The following is a 22182-nucleotide window of genomic DNA, read 5'->3' as shown; positions in this document are numbered from 1 at the left end:
TTCTTTAGGTTATGTTACGTTAAGCATACTATTAATGAAAAAAAAAAAAACTTTTATTTTATAGCTGATTGATTCAAATTAAAATACACGTAGTATTTACCTTACTATGTAGATTCCAAAAGTTTATTTTAAATAAGTAAATTCGTCACGATTTACTTTAAGTAACTTAACCTGCACGTGGATTTTTATAAATGATGTTGTTCATTGCCCGAACGATCTTAGCAGCTGCTACGAAATAATAAGCAGGTAGTAAGGCCCAGACCTTTCTAGACCATTTTCCTCTTCTTTACGAAATGTTTTCCGAAGTCTACAAATAGACCATTCAAGTAAAAAGTTATCCTCACATATAGAATAGCGAATATCACTGATCGACTAATGCTCTGACGTCACCATGAAGAGAAGTGTAGACAGTAAACACAAAAAATCTGAGAATTTAACATCAGCTTTAATTCATGGAACTCGCCAAAGTCAATATAATGGTGAGACTGCAATAGCTACGTTTCGTACTTCAAGACAGAGAAAATCAAAGGAAGGAAAAGAAATAAAGACGCTCTCACATTTAATTTCCAATCTCGTGTTTTTTTTTCTTTTTTTTTTTTTTTTAATGTTTCAAAAGAATAAAATACGATTGGTTCAAAATAACAATACAAGAGATAATACAAAACAAATAACAGCATATTCAAAAACAAAATACACGGAATGATTTTGATAAAAACATTATAGTTCGAGAAATGTGCCTGATTTAGTGCAGTAAAAAAGCATGATGTTTTTTTTTTTACAAATTCGAACATTTTTGTCTTTTTTTCATTTTTAGCGAAAATTTTCCATACCATTGTACATTTTTTTTATACCATCAGAAAGTATAAAATTTTGAGGTTATGTAAAACAAGTACAAATACAAAAGTTGTAGTCATTTTTATTACCAACAACTTTGTCATTTACTTTTTTTTCGATAGAAAACGTAGTTTTGTTGGAAATCGTGACAAACCGTTCCTCCCCCCTTAATCCTCCTTCCCCCCCCCCTTCCCGAACTCAGATCGCTCGTAAATTATTTTTCCTATTTACTTTATTATATTTTCTTTCTTTTCCGATGGGTTTCAACCTGTTCTAATTTTTTTAAACTTTTTACCATTTTCAAAGGTATTGCCACTGGTCTAATAATTGATCACATATTTCTGAAGCATAAATTGAAGAAAGCATAGACATAAATTTCACATAACAAAAATTTAAAATAACAAATGATGAAATCTGCCAAAACTGACAAAATTGAGAACTTGTAAAAAGTGTTGTTGAAAGAATGCTTAAAATGATTTAAGTTATTCTACCCAAATAAGGATTAAACAAAGGTACGCAGCGGAATCTCGATCACACAGATCTTAATAGAAATAGTTTCTTTTAAATAACGACTTTTTGGCGGGCGGTTCAAGAAATTTTCTTTTTAACATTTATTTCACTGAAGGAAGAGTCATATACTAGTTCACTTACATGTTCACGATAGTAGTATTTCAATGTAAAAATTACATTAAAAACACTACTTAATCCGTTTAAATCTAAGCATTCTATCAACAACATAAAATTCCATAAATCACGTTGTACCGCACAGGGGTAGTATTCTTGTCATATATGTGCTTCCATGTGTGTGTGTTCGTTAGCTTGTATTAGGCTGCTGGGCTTTGCATTCTTGCTTGCATGTTTGTTGTGTTAGTTGTGATTATGTCTGCGTGACGACTTGGTCGTAGAGCCTCCGTCCAGGGGGCGCTATGTGCCGGTCGTGTTGACACCCTATTTCTTCGTTGGCTCCTTAACAGCTTCGATGCACACCAGCACTCTGACGCCGATGCATCTACGGAAGGCGAAGCTGATGTTCTTCTACGCCCGCTACCCCAGCTCGGCCGTCCTCAAGATGTACTTCCCCGACATCAAGTTCAACAAGAACAACACCGCCCAACTCGTCAAGTGGTTCTCCAACTTCAGGTAAGACCACTTTCTTAACTATCTTTGCTATAAATGAAAAATGATCAAAAAAACTTTGTGCTATGAATAAAGTGAGAGACCAACGTAAATAAAGCACATGAATCTCTTGAGAATGCAGCATATAGCTATTTCAAGGCTACAATGGAGCCTCTTCATCAGTGCAAAAATCATCTAGAAAGTCGTGCGAGAACTGAACGTCACCACGTGAGCACCCGTTATTTATATCAAATGGTCAGTTCCTGCACAACTTTCTTGCTGTTTTTTGCACTGATGAAGAAAGAGGCTCCATTGTGGCCTTGAAACAGCTATATGCTGTATTTTCTTGAGATTTTGTGCTTTATTTACTTTGGTCTTTCCCTTTATTCATACCTTTACGATATTTCGATGCGCAGGTGCCTGAATCGAATGCTTTTGACTTTGAGACACTGCTCCAGTTAACAGAAATTTAGAAAGATGTAGAAAAGTGTTGAACGTGATAACTGTACAGTGAGGCTCTGAAAAATTGAGCTATGACCTTGACAATGTTTATCTCAGAATTCCTTAAAAAGGTAAACGTTGTCAAGATCGAAGCGCAACTTACCAGAACTGCACTGTACTACTTGCGCGAAGTTTTTTACTTTTCATAGAAAATCAATACACTTTCTTTTTTGCTTCTTTAGTTAACCTCAGAATGTCCAATTTTAACTTCAGTTACAGTCCAGCCATTGTCGTGCAAGAGTACCTCAGAAATCAGAAGGTTTTTCTTTTCAGTACACTTTCGGTTTCAAAAAAGGTTTTTAACTTCTGCATACTTTCAGCATGGGACAGATTTCTTTTGTACTGTTTTAAATATTCTGCCCTGTCAAAACGGATTTCTTTACAAAGTGCGAGAATTTAATATTTGCTCCTATGCGGTTTCAAGTTTCCGTCCTGGTAGGCTTTCCTTGAAAATTCTTTCTAAATCATGCTGTATGACGTCACTGCTAGGGTCAATGGTATTATATTTTGTCCCAAAACAGAGAATAGGGTCTACCATTTAAGCTGGTTATTTCTAAACTCTTAATTTTGGCAATTATATATTGTTTCTCACTGCCTCAATTGTCCTTCTCTACAAACCTCTAAACACATTTAGTCCAAGCCATTTCTTTTTGATGAAAGAACGGACCTTCTTAATCTCTTTTTGAGATTTTCTGAAACTGAATGTACACAGAAAGCATTTTTCTTTTATCTGAAGACAAGGATCTTTCATCTGTTGCAACTTTCATGTGCAATCGGCCTCTTTCCACCTTTGCTTTGTTTGTAATCTAACTATTCCTTCTTCTCTATTGACGTCTCTATCAATCACCTGATGTCTTAAAGTGACGCCCTCTAGCGGTGTTTCCCCAGTTCTCATTTTTATCGAAAATTCTTAGACTTACATAAGCTCTTTTTTGCATTTCAGCATTATCTCACAAGCTAGTTTATCACGGTAAATTTTTCCATTGTTGGGCATCAAATGATAAAGTAATTATACGTAGTGAATTTATTATACACAAAATATCGTTTACCTTATTTCAATGTAATATAAATTTGACTGCTTCTTATTCATGTCTGTTTTTCTGTATTGCAGTCGTGCATTTCTTGTTTTGTTTTTATAGAATGAATGATAAATTGCCTACGCATTTAAAAATGAAAGAAGGTAATGACAATATAGTTTTCAGTGAATAAAAAAACAGGAAATTGAAATTAAATAGAAGCGAGAGAATCAAACATGTTTTCTATGTGATTAAATGGATCTCACTCGTAGAAAAACGTTTGTTATGAGTAAAACTCATGTTAAAAAAAACTGTGATAACTTTAAGACTAGAATTATGCATTTTTTTTAAATTTAAAACTAGTGGTACCCGCACGGCTTTGCCCGTAGTTGAAAATTAAAAGGTCAGCCGGTTCACTTGTATATTTACAAATAATGGATGACGAATTTCTCGCCAATTGGCTATGTTCATTCGCTCTCCCATTCCACGTCATGATAATTTCGTAATTTACTCGTCCATCTTATGATAATTTTGCTTCGGAAAAATTGAAATAGAAAAAGAACAAAATCGAATTTTCGAAAAATCTTTTCGAAAAGGTGCACACCCCCATGCTACAAACTAACTTTGTGCCAAATTTCATGAAAATCGGCCGAACGGTTTAGGCGCCATGCGCGTCACAGAGATCCAGACATCCTCCGGACAGAGAGACTTTCAGCTTTATTATTAGTAAAGATAATCGAAAAAAAATATAATAAATCGACAATATCAAAGGATTCCATTGTTCGGAGTCGAACTCAATGAGAACACATATTATGATCACGTTAAGATTTAGGTAAAGTTACAACTTTAGTCTCGTGATTCCCTTTGTACTGCGGTCATTTGATTTTTGTGGTAAAGGAATATCAGGTTCAAAAATTTCAGCATGAAGCAGTACTTATTAACGCCGTGAAAATTTTGTAATCTTCTTCATCAAAATTTACTGCAAAAAATCATGACCATTTTTCTTTTTTTTTCTGGCTCCAATTAAAAATTACTCTGAACTTTACGAACATTACATAGTCCCCTATAAAGAGTCAAATTTGATAGTAGGCTGTGTCAGAAAAATTCAGCATGAAAGGAATTTCGTGCAGTAATCCACAAAAATATTAAATCGCTTCAGCATCTTCTAAAAATAACACAGAATATATCTGCAAATTTAAATGACCAAAAACCTTATTCCGCGCTTTTGGTTATAAAATCATTTAATTCGTCAGTTAGAAATTCTACAATAAGATTTTTGTCAGAAATTCGGTCGGTTTGAGTTGTTGAGGAGCTATATTGACTTCTTCTGAAATGTAGCCGGTTACATCTCCTACAATATCTTATAGAACATTGGTTAAAGATCCCTCGTTCTCGCACAGAATGAAAAATATTTTTCTCCAAATAATTCTAATGTAAAACACAAAACCGGCAAAAGGTAGATCTGTTCCCTTCTTGCACTCAGATCTTCAAAAGGATCACTAGAAATTGCTTCGCCATTTTCGAAAATTTTTAATTTTTGGTCCGAAAGGATTGTCGCCAATGATCTGACATTTCCTATTGCGTCTTAAGTTTCCTCAACCGAATCGGTTTGTCCAGAATCCTTCCTTCCCATTGGTGCTAAGAGGATCAGAGGCAGCGTGTGTCAAACGGAGCGGATCGACCCGCGATTTCAATATTCCTCCAATGGTGCCGCAAGAAGAAAAAAACCAATGTGCGCCCGGATTTTCGCGGCCGGATGCCTTTTCTGTCTCGAGCCTTGGAGCGTGACCGGAGGAAGCGGTCATTACCTGCAGATGTTTCTCTCTCGTTAAGAGAACGGAAAGGATTCCATTGTTCGGAGTCGAACTCAATGAGAACACTCTGACGCAAAAAAAAAAAAAGGACATCCCTTATCTCTCTTTGGATTTGCGCCATCTTCGGCTTCCTTCTGATACCCACTGGACGTCGGACATATTGGGGCACGGAATCCTCTCTGTTCCACATTCTCGGATGCTCTAGTTTGTGTCCTTATTGCAGCCACAGTTCTGTTAACCGAATACGATTAGAGCTCTTACGAGCTATCTCTAGCACCCCAGCATTCTCCTCTTTTAGCCTTCTCTCCTGGGGTATCCTTTTAAATTCGAGCCCTGGAGGAGGAAGTTTTTTCTTTTATCCTTCTTCTTAGCCCCTCTACTCACCTCTCTTAGCCTCCACTTTTTCTGTATACAGCTCTCTACCTTGTACTAGCTATTTCCATCTTTCCAGCATCCTTCTTCAGGCTTCTCTCAAAGCATCCTTTCTGAATAACCGAGATGTTGGTTGTAACTTTTCAGATCCTGGAAGAGGAATTTTTTTTTCTTATCCTTCTTCTATATTATCTCTATCTAGTATCTCTACCTTCTACTAGTTATCTCTATCTTCCCAGCACCCTTTATCTTTAAACTTCACCTAGGGAATCCTTTTTGGATAACTCAGATGTTGGTTGTAACTATTCAGGTCCTGGAAGAGGAATGTTTTTTTTTTCTTATCTTTCTTCTGTATACATCTCTACCTTCTACTAGTTATCTCTATCTTCCCAGCACCCTTCATCTTTAATCTTCACCTAAGGAATCCTTTTTGGATAACTGAGAAGGATATTGTAACTATTCAGATCTTGGAGACGGAGAGGATTTTTTTTTATTATTATTATTCTTTACAGCTCTTACTATATGTAGCTTTACTTTCCACTAGCTCTCTCCATTTTTCCAACTAGCTCTCTCCATTTTTCCAGAATCCTATCTTCCTAACATCGTGTAACTATATCTAGCTGCCACTAGGTTTCCCTACCCGAAATACTTCTTCTTAGCATCCCTTATCTACTGTCCTGGTATCTTTTTACTAGCTTACAAGTTCAGAATTTGTCATCTTCAGGTTTTTTAGCATGTTAAGGAAAACACACACACACACACAAATAAAAAAATCTTTTCATTATCTCTATGCAAGTATTAAATCATTATACTTTTGTACATTTGAAAGTTGAGATAAGAGAATACTCCGCTTCCAAAGTTTCGTTACTTTTAAAGATTCTGATTTTGTCTCGTTCTAAAATGTGAGATAGTTCGTTCTTGGAATTTTAGGAAGCCTTTTCTTTTAATTCCTATCCTAATTTGTTTTGTCGCTTTACAATTTGTCTCTTTAGACGCATGTTAGTCTGTGTGAGAGAACGTAATTACCTCACTCTTCAAGACGAGCAATAATTAGAAAAATCTTAAAATGGCGTACCTCCACCATTACATGCAACGATTTTTTAATCCATGAATAGAAGATATTTAGAAATTGTATGTTATCTTCTTTACAAATATTGCATTTATGAATGAGTTCAATTTTCTGATTCTTCTCCTCAAAATTATTTTTTTTATACGTTCCAGAAAGTAATATTGTATCACATTTGCTCATTTTTCACTTTTGAGCCAACTGTAAATTATCAGATTACATTTTATTTCATCTTTTTTCTTTGCTTGAAGAAAGACAAACCTTTAGGGAAACATAATGTAATTTAATCCTTTTGAACAAATAATTGAATTCGCTGTCTAGGATCAATTTCTGATGGAATTATATCAATTTCTTCCTAATTCCCCGCACTATATTGTTATGCATTTTAAAACGTTTCGTAAAACAACCAGTAATAGTTTCTTCCGAGAAAAATGGAGATAAATAAACACAAAAACAATTTTAAATGCAATCGAAAAATGCAAAACCCCATTTTCCATGCTTTCCATTTCTGTGAACTCTTTATTTAAGCCCATACATGTCGGCGTCTAACTCCTTTTCAAGCTTTAATTTGTTACACCATGCAATTCCGCTCCTTTCTCGGACAGTTTTTTCTCCTCTGCTCTGTTCTTTGTTCGGCCGTGGTTCCTTCCGCGCCTGCGCCGGATGCAGCGAAAGGGATGTTATTGGTTGAAACCTGTAACTTGGACCCTCCTTCCGGATTCTTTCGCTCGAATCGAAATTCATCTTTGCTTTTCTTTCTGGCCAAGGAAACGACCGATTGAAGAAGGAGCCGCGCGTCTTAGTCCCTCCCATTCGTTCCGTTTGCTCCATTCGCGGTACGGAAATGGGAACTGGAATTTCGGAAAACGCGACGCCTGATTCTTATACAAAGCAGAACAAAGCAATTAGCTTTTTATTCACTTAACGATTTTTTTTTTTTTTTTTGAAAAAAAAAAAAAAAAACAGGATCAGAAATAACTGCTGGAAAACTTGAAAATTAGGCTCTGCATTGCTAAAAATTTAAGAGGTATTAAAATAACTGAAATAAATTATTTCTGAATGAAAAACTTTTCTCACATGGGATTTTCTACATCTTTTGCGTTTGGATATAGAAACATCATTTTTAAAGAAGTTAAAATTACCAAAAACGTCTGGAACAGCTTTTGGAAACATAAATTGCGTATATGAGTTTTATTATTATAATCATTTTCATTTTGGAGACATAAATTGCATATATGAGTTTTATTCTTGAAATAATTTTTATTTATTACGAAGAAAAGAAAGTTAAAATGGCGAAATCAGTCATGTGCAAATTAGGAAGTATAGTGTGAAAATTAGGCTGTACATTGTTAAAATTTTCAGAAGTTTTAAGATAACTGAAATAAAAAAAAAATTTAACGCAAAACTTTTCATTTCCTATATCTTTTGGGTTTAGCTGTTAAAACATCATTTTTAAACAAGTTAAAGTTGCGAAAAACGTTTGGAGACATAAGCTGCATATATGAATTTTATTCTTGTAATGACATTTTTTTAGTACAAAGAAAAGAGAGTTATAATGGCGAACGATCTGACGGTTTCTTGTAACGACGAAATAAGTCCATGAAATTTTTATAGCAATAAAAGTATTGTTCAATTTGCACTATTTTACACTTCACGAAACCATTTTACTGATTATTAGCAGTACGCCAGATGCTGTTTTCCACAAATTTACTTATTAAAATTTAGAGACTAATTTATCCAGATGTTAGAAGTTAGAAATCAGCTTGATTTAAAAATTTCAGTCGTTTTGTTATAAAATATTTAACTGATTTTTTTCACAAATATCATTTAGTTCTAAATGCTTTTTCTTTCTTTTTTAAATTAAGATATGAAAAAAAAGAGACATACTTAAAAAATAAAGACTTAGTAAGTGCAACTGGCAAAATAAAAGCAGAAAATCAACGACAGATTAAGAATTAAAAAAGATTTCCCGGATTTATTTAGCATAGTCAAATATGAATGATGGAATGAAGCATTGTGAAAAAGTAAGGCGACATTGTTTTGTTTTTAGTGAAACAATGAGTTTGAATTTTGTAGACAGGAAACTTTTTCCATGCTCTGCATAAAGCGCTCGCAACTTCAACGCGATCAAATTTCTAAAAACTGAGCCGCAAAATTTGTAGCAATTTCTTGGAAAATACTTCGAGCTACATTGGTATTTCTTTCAACAAGTCTTATATTTTTAGAAACCTGCGTAATTCGTTAAAAAATTTCTTGTTGCTTTAAGCAGCCAAACACATTTCTAAAGAGTCTTAGTCAAACATTTTTCAAACTTTTCAATTATATCAGAAACAAGCGAGTTAGCCCCAAAAGTTGGAAGCTTGTTACATTGTGCTTCTATTCTTCCAAGAATAACGTTATAAAATCAGTTATAAGAAAATGTCTTCAGTGTACTGGAAGTGCCTTTCTACTATTGCTTCTGAAATGATGAGAGTGGGATTTTTTAAGTTGGAAATATTTGAACATGTTCTATATGTATATAACTGATACATTTTCGTTTTGTTACGACGTTTTATACATTGTATCAACTGATTTTTTTTTTTTTTTTAATAATTTTTATTCGATCTATTAGGTTACTTCATGTCTAACCCTTTAAAAGTTCATAATGAATTTTAGAAAACTAGTCGATTTCCAAAAAAATGCTGTCAAATTCTTTACTTTAATCTAGTTTTAAAGGCATCATAACATATGAACCGTTTTTCTCTACATATAATGAAAGCAGTGTTAAAAAACTACATTTACAGAGTATTTTCAACTTGTTAAGCTAAAAATATCCACGATGGATTTTTTTTTAAATAATTTTATTAAAATAATATTTACTTTCTCGCTTTAAAGAGATTATTGATTTAGAGAAAATATTCGTTTTTTTTATGTGATTTTCTTTTTTTTAGAATTTTTTTTCCCTCATCACTATTGGAATGTCGTTCAAAAATTTACTGTAAATGTGTTTTTTTAACGATGGTTTCATATGTGCAAAGAAAACAGTTTTAAGTTAATTTATATTTAAATGCATATTTGAATGCCTTTAACGCAAAATTAAAAATTCGATTATATTTTTTAATAAATTGCTATTATGGTATGCAAAACTTAATAGATTAATCATACAATTAAATCAATAACTAGTTTCATAAGTTTTGTTTCTATTTGCAAATTTGGTATTTCATTTCTGGGGTACGCGGAAAGTATGGTAAAATCATTAGTGCAAAAATCATCTGATGTTGATCTTTATGAATTTGATTTAATGTCCTCACATATATATAATAGCGAATGATCGAGTAACGCTGACGTCATCAACAATGAAACTCGCGCCTCGGCATGGTAATTTGGTAATATTTTGAACTGGATCCGGTAACTTAACTGTTTACTGGTAACACTGTCATTTTAGGCGAATGAAGAAACGTTAAAATGCTCAATAATGAACGCTATTTACTGGAGTTGAGGGTTAATACACTGGAGTCAGGGTTAAAATTTCAACTATAAAAATATCACCAAACAGACAATGGCTTCGCTCAAATGTTGAAGCAATTTTCACCCGTCATACCTTTTCGGGCGATTTTTTAGTCTCCTAAATAGTTCTCCTCTGTTGAATTTTACGGAACAGTAATTCACCAAGCGAATAAAATGCAATGTTCCACTAAGAAACCGATTAAAATCTAGCAAAACTTAACTGCAACCATCCTGTTGGTGATAAGTTTCACCAATGAAATGGTGATTTTTACAAACTAGTTGTTTGTAAAAAAAAAACATTAAATTGGTAAAACTTATCATCAGTCAGTTGGTTGCAGCTAAATTTTGCAAGATTTAATCTACTTCTTGGTGAAACATTGAACACCATTTCTTAGAATTTAGTGAAAATCAAAACTGCAACTATCCTGGTGATAAGTTTCACCAATTAAATGGTGCTTTTACATACTGGTGTTTGTAAAAAAAAAAAAAAGGCCCATTAAATTGGTGAAACTTATCACCAATGAGATCGTTGCAGCTAAATTTTGCTAGATTTAATTTCTTTCATGGTGAAACATTGAACACCATTTCTTAGAATTTAGTGAAAATCAAAACTGCAACCATCCTGTTGGTGATAAGTTTCACCAATGAAATAGTTCTTGTACAGAAACAGGTGTTTGTAACAAAAAACAAGCAAGTCGCATTAAATTGGTGAAACTTATCACCAATGAGACGGTTGCAGCTAAATTTTGCTTGATTTAATTCATTTCTTGGTGAAATATTGAGCATCGTTTCTTATGAGTTTTGTGAAAATCGAAACTGTTTCACGAGAAATCGGTTCGAAATACATATCCCGATACTCTTAATGCAGTTGAATATTTTGAATAGTGCAGTTATTCGATGGGGGGTGTTCTCTGTCTCAAAGAGATCGTCCGGTCATCTCTCTCGGAATGCGACGTCAAAGGCGCGTTAAATATTCACAGACGCCCAGAGATCGAACTACATAATCTCAGCCGCCGCAAGTGGCCTCCTCCGAAGAGTCGCTCGACTCAAAGTGTTCCAGCCTAATCCGTCCACTGCTCGAGTCCGAGCTTTTGAGTCTCCAGCAGAAACTTGAAAAGGGAAGGGCATTAGCGAGACGAATCCAAAGAGAATCGCCGATGGCTTCTGTCCACTCTGGGCAGCGGCCGGGACACGCTCGGACGTTTGATCTGAGGGGAAGAAAAGAGTTTCCGCTTTGAGGGATGGGGGGGGGGGGGGTTATACTTCGATCGCGTTCCGTCTTTTGCCAGAGATTGGGGGAATAAATAAGTGACCAGAGTTTTGAAAGCATCTCTCGCTGCGATGTATGTAGTTGATTTTCCATGTGTGGTTCGATGGAAGTCTCTGACGTGAATAGTTTCATTACATGTTCCTTTCAAAAGACAAGGAATTCAAGAATGTGGAAAATCCTTTATGGCACTCTTGATGACGAGGTTTCACCTTTTAGGGGATCTTTCGTGCGTTTTATTGATGTAACTTCATCAAGCTTCTGATTTAATAAGAAATTTATTAGACGAAACCTAAATTTGTCAAATAACAGATCATTTATCAAATGTGCAAGTGCACGTTTAAAACTTCGACATTGGTTTGCTTTTAGGTTGTAGCCTGCTCTACCCCTCCACCTTATGACAACCTATACGAGTTTCATTTCATATGTATATCTGCATTAGAGTAGTCAGAATATACCTTCAGAGAGAGGGGGTATATAGCAGTCCTTACACAGTGTAAGAAAAATGTGTAATCTTACTCCGTAAATACGGTGGTAACATTTTGCACTTTGTGTAACCTTATTCCGACAGTTAGCTTCTTCCATAGCAATGGAGTAACTTAACTGATAGAACTGATGTAACACATGATCGTTACACCAGTTTTATCAGTTAAGTTACTCCATTGCTGTGGAGGCAGCGAAAGCATCCACCGCTTTTACGGAGTAAGGTTACACATTTTTTTTTTTTTTTTGCAGTGCATGTATATATAAAGTACCGCATTAGGATTTGAAATGTGCGTTAGATTAAAAAAAAAATATTCATTATGACGGGTGGGATCCCACTTTCCTATACTCTTACCATTGCTACGGCAGGGAAATGCAACCTGAAGTTCAAAGAAAATTTTGTCTATCATTATCCGGTTCAAATACGTGTTTTACATTGTGCGCCAGAAATTCTGCTGGATATCCCCCGGAAAAACATTTACGTATGCACAGTGTTTTCTTCCATTTAAAAAAAAATGCAAAAGAAAAATCATTGAAAATGAAAAAATTCACCATTCGTGGCTTTTATACGAAATGTATCTTCTTGTAAGCATCTTACGTACAAAACTTTTTTTCTTAACGCTTTGAAATGGAACATGACTCATCTTCATCTTTGTGATCCGTCTGAAAGAACGAATCCTTCGGCCACAGCATTCCTACCGCAGAGAAAGTGGAAAAGCACAACCTTCTTCATTAGCATAACATAGTAATTAACAACATCTCGGGAGACCCATTTTCACCCCTTTTCTTCGCGCGCTATCTGATGCCCGTCTTCTTCTCCCCTCTCTTCTCTCTCTTTTATCGGGGCCGATAATTACGCCCCGAAATAGCGGGCCGCCCCTATCTTACTTAATAAATAAGATAGTGAGGGGCAATTTATGGGGCGCACGCAGGTGTAAATGAATCAAATCCGACTCTTCTCCCCTTCCCGAAAAACACGAAGAAAGGGAAAAGGGATCTTCCGGTGGCTTATCTGCAATGGTTTTCGATAAGGCGGGGGAATTATTATGAAAGAGTTATGTTGTAAACAAGCCGAGTATTTAAAATTTTAAAAAGCATTTTTTGTTTGCTTTCATTTTTAATGTTGACATTTGTTTAAAGGCGAGGCTGCAAGAGAAAAGGGGTAGCAGGTCTTCATTAAGGTTGAGAGAAAGGCCGGGTTAATTACTTTTCCAAGGCTTTCAGCACTTTTATGGTCTTTCATGAACTCCCAGCAGTCCCCTTCTATGGCACTATTCTAAGAAGTGATCTTTGCGGCAGAAAGTTATGGGAATTTTAAATCACGGAGCAATTAATACTTGCTGACGTTTTAAATATTTAAAGTATATGGGATTCTATACGTGATACTGGACGAATCAAATGATGAAATATGGCAATGTGGAAAAGAAATGATGAACACTTCTAAGTAGATATTTCTAGATGATTTAAGATAACAAGTCACTACAAAGGTTCAAAAATTTTGTTATAATATTGTGAATTACTTTTATTGTTTATAAAAACAGTTTATACAAAAGCTAAAGAGTTGAAATGACTCAATAAAATTGCGAACTTACTTTTAACTAACAATATTGTTTATAAAAAACGTCGCTTCTGTACATGAAGCACCGCCTCCTCCGTGGCTTCCATATAATTGACACTATACTTCATGGGCGCCCATATGCAAACTTTGAAGGGAGGCGCTCATGTATTTTCCCCATGGTTTAGCAGGATATTTTCTCCCTGGAAACCGATTTCAATGCAGATTAGTTATTGAAATTTGACACTTTTAAGAACTTATTCATTAATGGCTGGAGAAGAAATGTTTTTACATTTTTGCAAAGAAAAAAATATTAAAAGCAAGAAAATTCTAATTTCTAAGGAAGGGGGAGCTTTAGCCCCCACTTGCCCTCCATATAGGCGTCCATGTTATACTTATATGCTCAAAAGTCGTTGCCATTCTTCAGAAAATCGTAGCGGCTGACTTGAGCTAACCAGCCATTTAAATTATGACTTTATCTGAGGGGGGAGCGAATTGGATGCGGTGCAAGAAAATTTGTCCACCGGGAGTCACAGAAACCCTTTCGTTATCCTCCTTTTGAATCCTGTTCCTTTCTCGTTGCAATCCTATTTCCCTTCCCTTTTCCGACTGGCACAATCGAATTAAGACGCAGATAATTCGCAACTCGCGGAACCGATGCGAAATTTCGTTAGAGCGAATTCGTTTAAGACGGACACGGTGGAGAGATTTCGCGGCGCCCCAGATAATTAGCGCCCCTCGACGGTGTCAAAGGTTTCTAAGCAGAACCGTTTTCAAAGAGACCTTTCCCTCTAATTGGAACAGAATACTCAGAAAGGCACCACCAGCAAAAATCTGTATATCCTTCTCCTTGTGCAGCTCTGATTCGAAACACGCGGCTTGGTTATGTCTAGATCCCTTTAAAGTAATTTTGTGATTTTTTCATGTGAGATACTTTATAATAGCCCTTTTTCTTTAAATCGAAACATATAGTATTATATGGTTTAATAAGGCTAGATTTCTTCAGCATAGCATTAGATAATTGCAATTTTTTTTTTCCTGGGGCATGAAGGAATCTTAAAACGATTCCTTATCCTCAAAATTAGTGCTCATGCGTAAAATTTTTTCTTCGGTTCGTTTCCATTGCTATTTATTCACTTTTTCTTTTCCACCTTATGTTATTTTCAAATTAAGTTTTCATTCATCATTTCGAAAGAATTTTTAAAACTTTTTACAGTATAAGCAATACTCCAAATGTGCCGAACTTCCCATGCTGTTCGAGCTATTGAACAGGGACCACTTTTGTAACGTCTTGTTATATTTTTTCGATTAGTTTTATCAACTAATCTTCTTCAACAAATTTTTGTAGTAATGCCTTAAAATATACATCAAACTTTGCTGATTTTCTTGCAAAAAAAAAGTTTTTGAAGGAAATTTCTTTGCATGTATTTCTTTGAAATTTTCGCAATTCTGTGACTATTATTTTCTGCGTATTTCTTTTTTCTTCCAATTGCATGCATTTCACCGTGCTCCATAGTGAGTACTACATGGCACAGATCTTACAAGTCCGGATGAAATTCATACCTTTAAGAGGAGTAAATAACACTCAGGACGAAGATAGGAATTGAACCCGCTATCTCCTGTACTGCACACAGGCAGCTGTAGGAGCTAGCACTTCTAACCACTCATCATGACCTCTTTTGCAGAAACGCATTTTTTTTCCATATAATTGTGCTTGTCATTGTATTTTGTGCTCGTTACCAATAGCTATCAGAATTCCATAGTAGACCTTCAATCCATTTCGAACTATTGTGTTCAGGTCTGTGTCCAAGTAGCAAATAGGAATTTTCAGGTTTGAAACAAGTTGCGAAGTTAATGTTAAAAGAGATCTTCAGTGAGCTAGTTCGTTCTACCTATCGGCAAAATAATATTCGTTCTAAGTGCGTATTATTTGGTGAGGACTACAATCTCTCACTGTTTTACATCTATTACATATGAGTGCTAAAGAATCTCATTTTAATCCATATTGAACACAAACAAATAATACATGAAATAATTTACAACACAGAGAAAGGAAAGTACTTCCGGATCAAAGATGAGAATCGAACCCGTCACCTCCGGTGGTGTGTCAATCAATCGCTAAGGTTACACTGTCACTTGGCCCAACAAAGCAAGACAATATTGCTTTACAAGATAATTTAGCTTCGCAGGCGGTTAAAGTTATGTTTTCACTAAAAGCCCACGAAATATCTCTTGTCGTGGAGATGCAAAATATTATTTTCGAATCTCAATCCATTTGAAATTTAATAGACCCCCGTCTTCCCGGTGATTCCTTTCAGCGTGTTCGAACAGGTAGCGAAGAGTGTTCCTTTTGTCACACAAAATCAAATTAACGGCGAAGAAAGTCATCGATCAGGAATAGTCCTGCTCTGGCGAAGTAACTTGGTTTGGCTCGCTTTTCACGCTCGCTAACTGAGTTTCGGACGCGCTGTCAGAATCTTCCCCTGCAAAGTTATATTTAAAAGAGAAGATTTGAAATCTCGACTCACAATGGAATTAAATGAGCACCGTCGAGCGCATTTCCTCCTCTTGGTATGCCGCATTACACGTCCGCTGGTGTCTTTTTCGCTAACATTCGCTCATTAGGAGAGACCGCACAAACCTCATGATTGTACTTCGCTTTCCAATAAATCTCTGTCTTTCGTTGTGCGCGAGTCTTGCAGAGACACTGGGCGGGAATCAAATAAGTGATCAAAAATGAACGCCCACTTCTAATTAGTGCGATAATTTAGAATGAGAGTTTAAAGAAGGGAAAGGCTTTATAGTGATGCTAATACTAATGAAAGCTAACGTCCCTGTCTACGATCTTGTTTTAACAAGTTTTGGTAAACTTTTTAATTGTAGCCTGTAAAAGTTGCGTATTTTTTAAGTTTAATAATGAAGTTTTTGACATTAGTGATCAAAATAAACGAATAAGTGATTAAAAAAATGAACGCCTGCTACTAGTGTGATAGTTTACAATGGGACTTTAAAGAAGCAAAGGTTTCATAATGATGTTAGTGCAAATGAAAGCTAACGTTGATGTCGAATAATCTTGTTTTTGTTTTCATTAATTTTTTAATTGCATTCAGCAAATAGATAATTTTAACTCCTCTGCAAGAATATTTCTCCGCATTAAAAATCGGAAATGATTGGAAATATGCCTCAAAATTTAGTCGAGCATATTTTCAAGTACATCATTAAAATACTACTTTTACATCGCGGAAAATGAAAAAATAATAATGATATAATAATAATAATAACAATAATAAACTGAAAAAAAAAAATAAGCAGCTAGAATTTTAAAAATATTTTTTAACCCTTTATTAGTTTTTCTACTACAAATATTTAAACTTTCTAAAGGTTAAAAATTAAAATAGTAGATTAATTCTTTCTTCATCCCTTCCGAAATGAATTTTACCCCTTCACAAAATGTCAAGATATCTTTTCATGCCTCAAAAAAAAAAAAAAAAAAAAAAAAAAAAAAAACCTTCCAGCTATGTTTTTGATTCAATATCATGTAAGTATATTGTTAATCAAATTGTATAAAATGAATTTTTCTAGGTATGTACACAAATAATGACCTTGGGGGACCTGTAAAAAGAAAAAAAAACCTTTGTGCAGAATTATATAAAATAAAAAAAGTGATTAAAAGCATGTTATTAAAGGCTTAGAGCACAGCTTTTGAAAAGTATACCATGTACATGTTTCGTGTTTGCATAAAAATCTCTTTTTCAACGCAGAAAGATGTGAACAACGTGATTAATGTCATCCGAAAGTTATACTGTTACAAACAAGATACTCGAATCTACAACTGAACAATTAAATTACATAGACTCATAACTTTTATTTCATTTATTAACAATTCAGCAATATCTCCAATTACCAAAGACTATTATTCTTTCCTCCCGAAAACAAAACTTATTACTTTATCTGCTAACTGTTATCCGACAGGAAAAGCATATCTTTGACAAAATTTATTATTCATCGTATTCCTAATTAACCCTTCGTAATTCAGAAGTGCAGAATCTTCATTAGATTCTTATTACGTTAATTACTCCAAAGAATGAGAAGTCGGAATTCGCCGCGTCTTGCTTCCTCCTGCAGACTTCCCCTAGACATCTCCCCCCCCCCCCCAGCGCCAGGTTCGTGGGCGGTTGAAAGCCATGATTTAATCGAGCGCCTCAAGAATTAATGAAGAACTTCGTCTGAGAAAGTAATTGGTGGGAATATTTCGTGTCACTTGAATTCCTTCCAACACTTGTTGAATGCAGGAAGAAAAGTACGGAACGAAGACAAGTTTTGGATGGTAATCGAATAAATGTCGGAAGTGTTTCGGATGGTTGAGAAATTTTTCTTAATTAAGATATATTAGTGATATATTTACTCTGAATTTCCTCAAAGGCGCTTTGTCTTTTGCGCAGAGAAGTACGGTATTGTAGTAACTAGAATAACAGGGTTATAGTCAAGAAGTTTCTTTGACAGTTAATGGAAATTGAAGACAAAAAATAGAGCTACAAAAATTATGTAGTAAGATTATAAAAGATTAAGTACTCAATTTAACGTACAGGTACGAATATTTCAACACAGATGTTAAAAATGAGTAGCAGTTTATTCATAATTCATAAATATATTTATGAAATAAGAATTTATTTTGTGGATAAAAATAAAAGAAAATATTACGAACTTTAAACCGCACAAATTTTCAGAGAGCTGCATACACGTGTTTTGGGGATACAAAAAACCCACTTTATGCGCAAATGCATTGAAAATGGGTATGTAGAAGCCTTTTCACTGCATTTGCATTAAAGGGTATGCCGAAAAGGGGTAGCTGCACGTATAGGCAGTTCTCTGCAAATTCGTGAGATTTATTAACGCTGTAATAGTTCCGTTTATAGTAATTATTTATTGTTATAGAAATTATAAAATGGATTTTAATAGAAACCTTTCTTATTGGTACTTATGAGTGTGTCACGTTTGCTGTTTAAGTGTGTGGCTTTTATACTGAAGATTGTATTATCCATTTCAAAACATTGCAGTTGAAAGCGCAATTCTTTTATAACCAAAAGCAAATTGCGGGACTCTAAATTATACATCGAATTTTCAAATTTGTCTAAAGCAGAATAGCATTTCACTCCTTGGAAACCGTGGATTTTTTTTCTTTCTTTTTAGTGAGATGGTGGATTTACACTTTTCCCCATTCTAAAATATATTTAATGAGTCCAGATACCTTTAAAGTTTTCCGAGATCTGTGCTAGTTTTGCAAGAGAAAATTTTCGATTTTTAAAAACCGTCATATAAGTGTCATTTTTCCTTTATATAAATTTATTTTCTAAATCTTATACGTCTACAAGAATGCATTCTCTTATATTTGTCTTTCTTTTTCAGGGAATTCTTCTACATTCAAATGGAGAAATACGCCCGCCAAGCTATGAGTGAAGGTATCAAAAGTTCCGACGATCTGAAAGTCAATCCAGATTCAGAGCTGTTACGAGTCCTTAATCTTCATTACAATAGAAACAATCATATTGAGGTAAAGGTCAGTTTAAATATTCAATTGCTGCATCACATTTTTTAAGAAAATGGGGTGGTTTCCTTCAGTCAAAAGTACTACTTTTAGTCATTGAAATGGATAGAATGAGCAAAAAAAAAAAAAATAATAATAATAATAATAATTAATAAATAAAGTAAAATAAAGCAAAATAAAAAAAATAACATGGGCCCAGAAAATATTTTCATTTTCCCAACACTTTTTTTTACGCAATTTTTTTAAAATGTCCGATTTTTCAAGCAAGGCGTGGTCTTTATGGCGTCACAATTGATGCACTTTGCCGCATCTTTCTACTACGTTTCCTCGTTATGATAACCAAGAAGCGAATTAAAATTGCGCTCCACGCTTGCTATCAACCATATCGTTGCCAATACACGTGAGTAAAGATGCGAATCAAATATTTTGCTCTGAGAATGGCAACATAGAATGGCATTTCATCATTTATGATGTCATCGCCAAGAAATGTAAACAATGAAAGCTCACCGATTTAAGTAGTTTTTTAAAAATATTAAACTTAAACAAATTATTTTAAAAATGGTCAGAGCCTACGTTTTTAAGCATGCTCTTTCAGAAAAAAATACTTTTAAAATTTTGGAAACGACCCCATTGTCGCTTACCACCTAGATTAATCATAACATCTGCAGCTACATTTACCCACAAATCTGCTGTAAAAATTCCTCACTAGTTAATATTTTAAGGTTCTATGTCTTAGTTTTCATCCTCCGATTTTTGAAAACTGTCCTCCTAAGGTCACTTCCCTAAAGCGTTATTGAACACACGTTCTTTCTTACAAATTTTTACATTAGGATTCATTCTTGTTGCTTTCTTTCAAAGGAAGCTCGAATATTAAACAATATTGCTTTGAAGTAGCACTACCTTCTTGCTTTTGTATTACTATAGCCTTGTGCTGTAGCAAAAGACAAGTTTTGAGCTCCCTTTTTTTATTATTAGTTTTATTATTTATTTATTATGAAAAAGCTTTACCAGCCTGTTCAAATAATAATTAGTAATCGTAATTATTATTATTGTTGATAAAAAAAATAAATAGAAATTCAGTTACAGTTTAAGCATAACACAAGTAATGCCATTCTAACTCTTCCATTTCTTTAAAAACTACAATATATTTATTTTCTCTTAAGTCTTGCAGACATTGTATTATTCCCCTGCTACGTGATATGATTCAAATCTTTTCCAACAGTTCTCCAGTACAAATGAAAGAAAAAATTGAGATCATATTTTAACTAAAAACTTTTACTAATATTAATTTCCGTATTAATTTTAATAAGACTTTTTGGCTTCACTTCCCCCTTTCCCTTTGATTTGTGTCTCTAAGTATTCAATATCTTTCTGATACAAATAAAAATGTAAACTGAGGCATAGGTTTTTTTTTTTTCGATGCTCTTCAGAATTTATTTTTATACTTAAAAAGTTTAAATCCCGTCTATAACATGCAGAAATTCACTCAAAAGTAAAAAGAGCGTGCTTAAAAGCTCCTGTAATCTCCCGTGCAAAGCCCCCCATTTCTGTTGCTTGTGATGAAAATAACTGTAAATATGTCAACTAAATTGCAGAAACTATTTTAGTAATCAATAGTTCTGTAGTCTATAGTGTATCGTTAATTCTGCACGTGATCTTCATCGTTGCAGATGATGAAGCAACGTTTGTTGATGAACTTCAAATATCTGACCAATAATCATTATTACCTAAAACTTAAAATACACCGCCAGATCAGTCATGGTATGTATTTCTGCCGTAGCCCTGGCTATTGGGCGTAACTTACTGAAAAAGATTATTATCGTTTTTTCTACTTTTTAATATCAGTGCTTTTGTAAAATGTATTCTAACTGAGATCTTTCCCTTCCACAGGCTCCAGAAAATTTCCGGTACGTGGTGGAAAACACGCTGCGCGAGTTTTTCAAAGCCTTGGTAGCTGGCAAAGACTCCGAGCAGTCTTGGAAGAAATCCATCTACAAGATCATCGCTCGGATGGATGACAACGTCCCCGAATACTTCAAGTCACCGAACTTCCTAGAGACGTTGGAGTGACGGTGGTGGAACCTATGAATCCAGTGCCTTCAAGGACTTAATTGAACGATGGATGGTGCTTGCTGGGGAAGTATGGACACTCTGTCAGGAATCTCTCAGATGGACTTCGTGAGCAAGCGAATCTATAAACACGACTGTTATGATATACAAAAGTCGTGAATGGCTTCATCTTCCCCTCTAGTTATGACTCTTAATCGTCCATCTGTAAGGATTGCACTCCAGATGCCTATTCTGGTTGCAAACGAAGCTTTTGTACATATTTCGGACATGAAACTGTAAAGGTCCTCGAACAAATTTCATGAGTTTGAAACGTGGCTTCTGGGGTGTAATACTATAGGCCTGTCAGGACGAGAAAAGATGTTGTATATGTTACCCCGGTTTTTAATTTTATGAAGCAAGGAAGAGATTTGATGATTACATTAGGCGAGGAAGAGACCAGTTGGAGTACTACATTGTTGACAGGAGCACTAGCGACGCAGTGTACAATTCAAATTAATATATTGTAATGAGAAAGCAATCGGGAATATTCAAATGCATCAATTAGTTTAAATAGAACTAGAAAAGGTTTATAATAAAAAAATGTGGTGTAACTTCTGTCTGGTAAATCAACAACGAAGTCTACCAAACAGTCTACTCAAATTGTCTTTAATATATCGTTGCCTCAGAACAACAGTAAGACATCTAACCGTCAAAACAAGAGTAAAATATCACACTGTTGCTCTGAGGCAACAATATCAACATATTTTCGTTCCTCCAAAGATCCTATTTATTTTTGATGTAGGAAATGTTTTCGTTCCAACAGTTCTGGTATTACATCCCAGAGAGCCACGATTCAAAGAGACCGATGTTAGAGAAAGCGCTTTATTTCGGTCTCCTTGGATGACAGTGATATTAATGTTTCAAAATGTTCTTCATCTATATTTTTCCCACTCTTGTCTTCGGAAATGGCTACTTACCACAGAAAAAAATGAAGTTGTGACTTTTGCGTTCGATGTTTGAAATTTTTGTTGATTTAAATTTTCACCTCTACTGCAATGCAAAACCTAAATTCGTTGAA

General features: G+C 34.7%; 1 protein-coding gene across 1 annotated transcript in view; it reads left to right on the top strand.

Moving 5' to 3' along the window:
- Positions 1–21125, top strand: part of LOC129221633 (homeobox protein prospero-like) — a 194093-nt gene extending 172968 nt beyond the window's left edge. The window contains exons 5-7 of the mRNA XM_054856158.1: positions 1809–1974; positions 18917–19061; positions 20946–21125. Coding sequence (XP_054712133.1) covers positions 1809–1974; positions 18917–19061; positions 20946–21125 — 491 coding nt within the window. The remainder of the gene's footprint in view (positions 1–1808; positions 1975–18916; positions 19062–20945) is intronic.
- Positions 21126–22182: the final 1057 nt, after the last annotated feature.

Source organism: Uloborus diversus, chromosome 4, assembly GCF_026930045.1.
Source record: "Uloborus diversus isolate 005 chromosome 4, Udiv.v.3.1, whole genome shotgun sequence".
Classification (NCBI taxonomy): Eukaryota; Metazoa; Arthropoda; class Arachnida; order Araneae; family Uloboridae; genus Uloborus; species Uloborus diversus.
This window is presented reverse-complemented; position numbering and strand designations above follow the sequence as displayed.